Raw genomic sequence first — 10531 nt, 5'->3', positions numbered from 1 at the left:
CAGGGCAATACCCAGAGTTCCAAATTTGGGTGACTAGAGACTATATATTATTATCACTAAAAGAGAAATTTGTGAGAAGTATAAAAATTTCAGTTTTAGACATCCTGATTTTGAGCTCTCTTGTAACAATTAGGATGATGGACTTTGAGAGGAAAAGTAAGAACTGGACTCTAAATGTGGATGATATCAGATAAAGTTAAAGACTAGTGAGTGGTGGTTAGAATATGGCTCTTCTGCTGGGTATGGTGGGTCCCTGTGATTCCAACCCTAGGATACTGAAGCAGAAGGATCATAAGTACAAAGCTAGACTGTCTCAAACATTTTTTCCATTGTGGGAAGATGCTGAGGGTATGCATCAGTGGTACAGTAGAGTGATTGCTTAGGGTGCACTGGACCCTAGGTTCACTGCTGATAATGAGACATATAGGGCTTTTTCCAGAGGCAGCATGTAAATTGTTTTACCTTTTTTCTTTATTATTACTGTTGTTTGTTTATATGTGTGTGTTATAATGGTGGGGGAAGGGGAGGAGGTGTACATGTACCATAATACATGTGTTGATGTTAGAAGAAAAATTGGGGGGTCATTTATATCTTTTTCCATCCTTATATGGGTTCCATGGATCAAAATTGGGTCACCAGCCTTGTCCAGCATGCACTTCTACGCAATGAGCAATTTCTCCAGACCAGTTATTTTTCTTATTGCTGTGACAAAAAGACCTGACAGGAACAACTTGAGGACGGAAGGATTCCTTTTGCTCCACAGTGTAAGGATGCAGTCCATCATGATGAGGAAGCTGTGGTCATGAGAGTGCCTCTAGCTTTGGTGGAGTCAAGTGAGGCAGCTGGTCATGTTGTATCTGTAGTCTAGAAGTGAATAGAGATAAACCCTGGTATTTATCTCACGTTCTCCATTTATTCAGTCAAAGGGATGATGTCTTCCAGGCTCAGGGTGGGTCTCCTCTCCTTAGGTAAACCTCTAGAAACACTCTCATAGGCACACCTAGAGGTGTGTCTCCTAGGTGATTCCAGTCATGTTGACAATGAAGATGAACTGTCACGGGCAGCCACACTAGATAAACCCAGCTTTTATTGAATCCTATGTGTAACAGGGGATAGAATTCAAGACGACGGCACAAAGTCTGAGGGCTGAAGCGCGCTGGACGTTTCCAGGGCCGCCGACCCCGCAGCCTGAGAGCCCCGCACCGCCTTTCCTGGAAGCCTGAACCCGCTGTGCAGCTTTCACCCTTATTCCTGCAACCATGTCCACCAATGAGAACGCTAACTCACCAGCTGCCCGGCTCAACAGATTTAAGAACAAAGGAAAAGACAGTACTGAAATGCGGCGCCGCCGAATAGAAGTTAATGTGGAGCTGAGGAAAGCCAAGAAAGATGACCAGATGCTGAAGAGGAGAAACGTCAGCTCATTTCCTGATGATGCTACTTCTCCACTGCAGGAAAACCGCAACAATCAGGGCACTGTAAATTGGTCTGTTGAGGACATTGTTAAAGGCATTAACAGCAACAATTTGGAAAGCCAGCTCCAAGCTACTCAAGCTGCTCGGAAACTGCTTTCTAGGGAGAAACAGCCTCCTATAGACAACATCATCCGGGCTGGTTTGATCCCAAAATTTGTGTCCTTCTTGGGCAAAACTGATTGTAGTCCCATTCAGTTTGAATCTGCTTGGGCGCTTACTAACATTGCTTCTGGAACATCTGAACAGACGAAGGCTGTGGTGGATGGAGGCGCTATCCCAGCATTCATTTCTCTCCTGGCATCTCCCCATGCTCACATCAGCGAGCAAGCTGTATGGGCTCTTGGAAACATTGCAGGTGATGGTTCTGTTTTCCGGGACTTGGTTATCAAATACGGTGCGATTGACCCATTGTTGGCACTTCTTGCGATTCCTGACCTGTCTTCCTTGGCATGTGGTTACTTACGTAATCTTACCTGGACACTTTCAAACCTCTGTCGGAATAAGAATCCCGCCCCCCCCTTAGATGCCGTGGAGCAGATTCTTCCTACTTTAGTTCGTCTCCTGCATCACAATGATCCAGAAGTATTAGCAGATTCCTGCTGGGCTATTTCCTATCTGACCGATGGTCCAAATGAGCGCATTGAAATGGTGGTGAAGACAGGAGTTGTACCCCAGCTTGTGAAGCTTCTAGGAGCTGTTGAATTGCCAATCGTGACTCCTGCACTAAGAGCCATAGGGAATATTGTCACTGGAACTGATGAACAGACTCAGATTGTGATAGACGCAGGAGCACTTGCAGTCTTTCCCAACCTGCTCACAAACCCCAAAACTAATATTCAGAAGGAGGCCACGTGGACAATGTCCAACATCACAGCTGGACGCCAGGACCAGATACAGCAAGTTGTGAATCATGGCTTAGTCCCATTTCTTGTTGGGGTCCTCTCTAAGGCAGACTTTAAGACACAGAAGGAAGCTGTGTGGGCTGTAACCAACTACACCAGTGGTGGCACTGTTGAACAGATTGTATATCTTGTTCATTGTGGCATAATAGAACCTTTGATGAACCTCTTAAGTGCAAAAGATACCAAAATTATTTTGGTTATTCTTGATGCCATTTCTAATATCTTTCAGGCTGCTGAGAAACTAGGTGAGACAGAGAAACTCAGTATAATGATTGAAGAGTGTGGAGGCTTGGACAAAATTGAAGCACTACAGAGCCATGAAAATGAGTCTGTGTACAAGGCTTCATTAAACTTGATTGAGAAGTACTTCTCAGTGGAGGAGGAGGAAGATCAGACTGTGGTACCAGATACTACCTCTGAAGGCTTTGCCTTCCAAGTTCAGGATGGGGCTCCCGGGACCTTTAACTTCTAATGTCCAGCTGAAGCACAGAGTTGCTAGCTATGTCCTGTGTTCTTCATAAATTTGTCTTACTGTTTCTCTACTAAGAACTCTTTTTAAATGTGGTTTGTTATTGTAGCACTTTTTACAAAGAAACTATACTTGAACAGTTGTGAACTGTACATACTATATAAAACTGTCCTGAGTTTCTTATTTCTATGTGGAATTTCGTATCCTGCAGTGTCCTGTAAATAAAGATTAGGTTCCAGTCTTCTTTAAAAAAAAAAAAAAAAAAAAAAAAAAGAATTCAAGACGACAACTTTCCTTCCATTGGCTAGTTTTCTTTCTTTGCATTACACATTTACTTTGTGAGAACATTTGAAAAGCATTTCATACTATAAAGTGACCACTCAATTTAGTAGAAAAAATATCAAATAAAAGAACCCTTTGTTTAACCATAATTACATACAAAAGTCGAATTTTGGTGTAGTGCTTTTGTAGAGATGCCATAGCTGGTGCCCCCTGTCTGTGGGGTGTCCTTGTCTCCGTTCAGCGTCTGTTCCATGGACCTTCACTGTGCCCCAGAGTTCAGCAGAATTCAACTGAACTGCCAAAACACACAAACCAGTTTGGGAGAACAAGATGTAAACCCATCAAGTCATATCCGATTTCCTTTTCTTTATAGAAAGGTTTTCCATTACAAATTCAATTGCTTTAATAGATACAGGGCTAGTTAGATTTTCTCCTCTGTTTTCTCTTACTAGGGCTAGGAGCGCAATGTCACCAACATGAGGAAGCTTACATTGTTACAACAGCTAACAATAAAGGAGAATGGGCTTTCTCCAAAAGACATCTTTTGTTAAATTCATCCCTTTCTGTTAGAAATTAAGCCACCATGAACATGAAGCCCAAAAATCTTGGTCTTTCCTTTTAATGCGATGCAGATGGATGATGTCTTTTCAGAGGCCATGCAGGAGAGCAGTGTTTTAGCATGAAAAGGTCACAATAGAATTAAGTTGTTTCATAAAATGAAGCCAAATGAAAACTTTATGTCTACCAACATCAGCTCTCAAGGTCCTCTTAAAAGCAGAACCAGGCACAGAACTGGTGCAAGGTTACCTACCACAGGCTCTGCACTGGTTTTAGAGCTTAGAAAAGCCCATCAAGAAGCGCTCTCAACTACCTCGCTCTCAGAAAAGTAGTCATCTATGAACGATGATGAAGCAATGAATTCACTATCGTGTTTCCCCTGCCTGAGAAACTCAACCAAAATGGCAGAAAGTTTCAGTGAGTTAGGAATTAATAAAAAGCTCTCAGTATGTATCTCATTTATCATGAAACCCAAATTAGGAATGAATTATTCTTCAATTTATATAAACAGCAGCAATATTTGCTGTAAAAAAATTTATAGTAGATGTAAACTACAGTAACTCAAACTAGTCATGTGTATGGTGGCCATCACACACACAAAAGATGTGCACTTACTTAGTTTAGCTCTCATGGTGTTTAATGTTATATTTCAAATTTCGAAAATTATCAGTCTTTTATTTATAGTCACCTAGACTCTGCTTTTTAAAAACCTTTTGCTAACTTGCAGTGCTGGGGATTGAACCCAGGCCCCTGGGCATGTTAGACAACTAATCTACCACTAAGCTACATGCCTCCAGCCTCTGACTAAAGAGCAGAACCCAGAGACGACTTACTCTCCTGTTGCTGCTGATGCTAGGACAGACAGGATGTCTCAGCACAAAGAAAATGGCTCTCCTCACCATCTTCAGATTTCCTATGCGTCTTCTAGCGGTCAGGCCTACATGACAGCCAGTTGTCAAAGGAATCTGGCAAGTGTAGTACACAGGCTTCTGGTCTCTTGTGACAAAGAAATGCAGCCACAAGTCAACAAAAATAACCAGTGATACATACATCACACTTTAGTTAACTGACTTTAGGAACTGTCAGTCCTTCAAGCCTTTCAGGTGCAAAGGGCTGTGATTGCTAGGGAAGACTCGATGAGGCCGCACGGGACCCAGACAAGCTCAAATACTAACATTACCAGGAGGAAAAGTGGAAATCCTTACCCCAGCATATAATCCACACCAGTGAGAGGTTTCTACCACTTAATATCTAGCTGCCATTTCCTCATTTACAGATCTTAAGTGTTCTTTGCAGAGCTGAAGACTGAATCCCTGGATTCCTGCCATGCCAGTCCCAATTCAAACCCCCAAAATAAGATTTTTCACTGTTCTTATTAGCTAAGGCTGTCTATGAAGTTATTATAATGTTTTGTCTGTGGTGAGTGTAGGCTGAACGTCGCTTCTATGTAAGTCTATGAGTTGATCTTATGTGGTGCTTTGTTTTTCTTTTATGTTAACCCTGTTATCGTCTGTGGTGTTGTTATACAATAAAAGAAGGTTGGTTTCATGTTTTCTAATGTTTCTTGTGTTGATAATTAAGTGTTTAAGGAATATCTAATGTCAGAGTGAGATAATGGTTAGCTAAATAAATGACAAACTTTCAAAATTGCTTTTCAGGTTGAAATAAAGAGAAGATGACTATTAAGCTAATTTTGTAGGTCAGAAATACATAATAGAATCAAATACACAAAAATAATTATATGTGAAATTTTTAACTCCCTGAAACTGAGCATGCCCACCACTCAGAATCTAGCTCTGCCTCCAGGAAGGATCTGCTTCCTCCAAGACACCTGAAGAAGTATCCTTCCCAGGCCCTGCAGAATGACCTTGGTACAGAATTACTAAGCTTGAGGCATAGAAAGTCTAGGGTGTTTTAGTAGATTGGCAGAACTTTAAGTACCCTCTGGCGACCACATCACACACGGCTTCCCATCTGTTCCCATCTGTGATACACTCAAGAGCTCTTGTGGAGATATTTGTGGAAAACTCCACCCCCACCACCCATTCCAATCCAGCCAGACAGCTCAGCTGCTTTTCTTCTGGGTCATCACCAAACCCCCAACTCAAAGGGAAACATGAAGACCACACTGATAGTCAAGAAACCCACTCAAATTCTGCTCTAATCTACACAGCCTCAATTTTTACCCCCTGTAAAGGAGATAATTGTGAGAAACTAATTACTCTGCACTTCCACAGTAGTTGAAAGTTTCCTTATGTGCTTATACCTCCTGGACACACGTACATGCGCATACACACACACACACACACACACACACACACACACACACACACACATGCATGCACATACACATGCATGCACATGCACACACACACGCACATGCACACACACACACCAGCTCTACATGGCCAGGACATGGTCCCTAGTACCTTGCATAGTCCCTGGTAAGTTGTCTACTCTCAATAGATATTTGTTGAATAAAACAAGAGAAACTAAACCATGTTAAGTATGGAAAATCACTTTAACTGGGACTGTACAGTGTGTAAAGTATACATGTACCCGACACATAATGTTTTCATTCTCAAAAGACGAGTTAAGCAGGTTATTTTGTCCTCACTTTAAGCCCTAGTGAATAACCTTCAATCCTCACAAATACATTTTTTCAATGTGAACATTTCATCTCCCCTCCCATTGTTTTATAAAGCAAACTAAGGAAATGAGAGAACAATTCACAAGGTATATTTTAGCCAAGACTGCCTTCCACATCAGCTCCCTGTGTCTTGGTCATTTTTCTGAAGAACGGAGTCTGTAGAGTTTGTCTGGAAGACAGTAAAGTGCAGGCCATTCCACTCCTCTTATAAAATGTGCCTTTACACTTTGGGGTGGTGTTTACTCCAGGAACAAGCCCCTTACTTCCCTCCTACCTAGAACTCAATGGGTCTAGGCATCATAACAAGCAGATAGAGTGTTGGAAGAATTATTGCTCCAAAGTACTGAAGCATGTGGTTGGTGCCAGATGCACACAAACCAGACACAATCGATGAGTGTGAGATTTTATTTGCTGGCCTACTTGAAGCTTACTATAGGAAAGAATGTTTGTCTTTTACCCACAACATACATGTCTGGACATGCTGAAGGAGTGCTTCCCAAGGCCCTTCATTAGGCAGAGGCATCCTAAAAATTTGAGAGACACACAGAGGTAATGGAGGTAAAGAGTTGGGCAGGGGGAGCCAGGAAACAAGGAGACAAGAGAGCAGGGAACACTGTTTTGCAGTGTGTGGGTCCATAAGCTAGTAGAGTTTATTGCCTACAAACGTACAAGCTGGACAGCAAGAGAGCAGTTGTTAGGTGAGTCTTGGAAGGTAGGCAGAGGTCTCTGCCAATCAGCTGCAGGGAAGATGATGTCATTCCTGTACAAGATACAGTGACCTCAAGCAAAGGACAGAGAAAATCCATAACTGTCTCTGGGGGAAATTCTGGGCAAAAGAAATGTTTATAAATTAGCCATCACTACTCAAATAAGCTAGATCCCAACCCTAAATGCTTAATGATAACTATCTAATAGATAATATATGCTGAATATCTCCTTTGCAAAAACCATATTAATAGCAACAAATCCATTTTATGAGCCAGGTTTCATACATTAGCTCATCTGTTGAATGCCACGTCCCTATGAGATACATACTACTGTCACCAATTTACAGATGAGAAAAGTAGGCAAGGGTAGATCAAATGACTTCTCTGAGACACTCAGCTTGCAAGTGGTTTGTTGAGTCAAGACTATAATCTTGGTGTTTTGATCCCAGAATCCCTGTTACTATCTATTAATCTCTCTCCCTCTTTCTCTCCCTCCCTCCTTCCTTCTCTCTAGCACACAAATAGAGAAACTGAGGCTGAGTCTATACAAAGTTCACTCTAGGCTTATCATAATGAACAGTCACAAACTTTCCCTGCAATATATCACTTCAGTAGAGAAGAGGATGGTCATAAAGGAAGTAGATAGGGAAGAATAAAGGAATATGGTGGAGACTTTGCTTCAAGCTTCTCAGGCCCAGCTTTGATATGATTCATTAACTAAAAAAGTGTGTGTATTCCCGTTCATTCACAAATTATGAATTTCCCCTACAGAACATACATCAGGATTTAAAAATTTAATCGGACATCAAAGACAACCCAACAGCCCTCCCCCAGTTGAAAGGGCAAAGGGAGGAGAAGCTAATTTCTTCCAAACAGCTGGGCAGGACATCTGTTCAAGGAAAGATCCCATTTTCCATAAAGCCACACAGGGCTGTGTTTATTTCAGCGGAACAACATTCCCAGAAGGCCACTTTTTAATAAGCTGCAAAACTACTGTTCCCTAAGCTCACTCTGAATGCTTCCTACCTCATCTTTCCTTTTATCTCAACTCAGAAGAATCCAGCTAGAGAGTTGTAAAAAGTAGAAAATCCAAAGATGACTGAAGATCCCATTGGGGAAAAGATTTCTTTAAAAGTGAGTATTTATTTGCCTCAGGATCTTACTTTCTCATTCAAGGAGTCCTGACTTCCAGTAGTCAGTGTTCACCTAGACAAAACTATCAGTTCAGAAGACTTTCCAACTCTCGGCACACACAAACACACACACACACACACACACACACACACACATACACACATATATACATGTATATGGACACACCACACACACGTGTACACACACATACACATATACATGTACAGACACACACACAGACACACAAAAACACCAACACCAATAGCTAGGCATGCACTCTTAATTATATGACGTCATTTGGTGCACTGCCCTGTGATGGGCAGCTGACTGTCACCCACTTCCTCCAAAACCAGTTCAGCAGAGTTCACAGTTGACAGATCAATGACTACGTTAACCTCCAGCCCCCTAAAATGGTGAGTGTAACTTGCACAAGGATAAAGCAGAGAACTACAGTCTCAATACACTTTGAATTGGACTATGTCTATGTCCCCATAGACCCTTGTCCTCCTGTCCCCTGTCTCCCTGTGTCCTTCCTTCACATCCACTCCTCACTCATGCTATTGCGTTCAGGAAGCCTTGTTTGAAGATATGATCCTTTAGCGAGCATGAGTGAGCAGCCAATTCTCCCTTTTGCTTGTGACTATGCCTAAAAATATAGGTATATCTATCACCTCTGAAAAGAGACCTGTATTATTATCGACTGCCTGTCTTCCATTCAAGTGATCCATTAAATCTTTTGTGTATCGCAGACACACAGTGTACAATGAGGAGTGTCCTCCAGAGATTAATGTTTCCCCCACAACTCTGAGCAGATTCATTCACCTACAGTAACTGTCCCTTGCTCAGGGCTACAAAGTCACCCGAGGAAGCTCAGAGTGTGGCAGGCCCAGGAAGCCACGGATGCTGTGTTTGGTGTGGAACCCCCTGTGTGTTAGTTCAGAGCACCACTTCTCCTGAGCTGAAAGCCACAACTCTTCTGCTTTGCTCTGTCTTCTGCAAAGCCACAGGCTACCAAGAAGAGGATTTTGACCTACTTCATTCACTAAGTTGTACTTTCATGGGACTGGATTGATTGTTTTAATTCTTCGGGCTTTTACAAATGTAAATTCAGGAAAATTGTCATTCTCTGGTTCTTTTTAAACGTTTACTTCTTACCAAGCCATAGTCCTAATGAGCACTGCTAAATCTTAATTAAGAACGCTTCTGGTCCAAGGCCTTATGTTAGAAGTCAGGGTGATGGGAAGGCATTTAATGCATGTAAGCAGTTAAGGAAAGAATCCAAGCAAATGCTGATAATTCTGATCCAAAACTAAAACTTCCAGACAATTGAAGGAAGAGTGGGAGACTGGCTAATGTTAAAAATATTGAGATAAAAACGTTAATTCTATATCTACAAAGCCAAAAGCAAAACATTAGTTGTTCAATTGTTCTGGTCTGTGCAGATAATAAACCTAGGCTCCAGGAAACCATACAAGTGATTGACCAAAATACATAGATGAGAATGGAAAAGCTAAATAAGGTGCACCCACCCACCAACTCTCCATCCCACACACTCATTGTTCTGCCATTTTTGACATAAGATTTTCCCCTTTCCACAAATACTAAAGCCTCAGTGTGGTTTACACAAATATTCCCACCTTTGAGCCGCTTTACATTCGCTTTGTCTACCTGAACTAAATGAGAGGGACAATGTTAACTCTAAAGCTACCTTGGTGACTGCCACGTGAAGATGACCTTTGTGTCTACCTGGGTCAACCAGGTCTCATGCTGCTTGGCAACCCATCCACGTAGGAAAACCCCTGTGAAGTGCAGAGAAAGCTTCCATAGTGTGAACACGCCAATTCCACAGCCCCTGAGGAGTTCTGGTGTGAGCCCTTTCCTATCTACACTCCCTCCCACATGAGCTCATCTAGTTCCAGGATTTTCATTAACAAACTATTTCCAAACTCGTGCCTCTAGCCAGGGCCACCCCCAGGGTGATTGGGGCCCGGAGAAATGGCTTTTGCCAATCTTTGTCTATATAAACAACTCAAGTCACCGCAAATCAGGCTGTCAGCACAATCCTGGTGGCCCAATTTCGTAAATCCTTGATCTAGAAAACATGTTGGGCATTGGCGTGATTGACTTGGTGTGACTCTGTCCATAGACATGGCAGCAGTGCCAGTTATCACAAGTGCCAAAGGGACACTTTTAAAAGCTGTAGGTGAGTGCAGATCCTCAGGACCTCTGAAGCACGGGGCCTCGACATTTGTAGTGTCTGAAAAGACACTGTTTCTTGCCCCAGGCTCTACCTCAAGTTTCAAACACATCTGAACACACTATCTACCAATATAACCACTGGCATACTTGTTTGC

General features: G+C 42.3%; 1 protein-coding gene across 1 annotated transcript; it reads left to right on the top strand.

Annotated features, from left to right (window-relative positions):
• The first annotated feature begins 1135 nt into the window (after positions 1-1135).
• On the top strand, positions 1136-3084 carry LOC131921457 (importin subunit alpha-1). The gene has a single exon (XM_059276183.1). The coding sequence runs from the start codon at positions 1260-1262 to the stop codon at positions 2847-2849; it is 1590 nt and encodes a 529-aa protein (XP_059132166.1). The 5' UTR covers positions 1136-1259; the 3' UTR covers positions 2850-3084.
• The last annotated feature ends 7447 nt before the right edge of the window (positions 3085-10531 follow it).

The sequence above is a fragment of the Peromyscus eremicus genome, chromosome 11 (genome assembly GCF_949786415.1).
Source record: "Peromyscus eremicus chromosome 11, PerEre_H2_v1, whole genome shotgun sequence".
NCBI lineage: Eukaryota > Metazoa > Chordata > Mammalia > Rodentia > Cricetidae > Peromyscus > Peromyscus eremicus.
The sequence above is the reverse complement of the archived record's forward strand: the minus strand, read 5'-3'. Positions and strand labels throughout refer to the sequence as shown.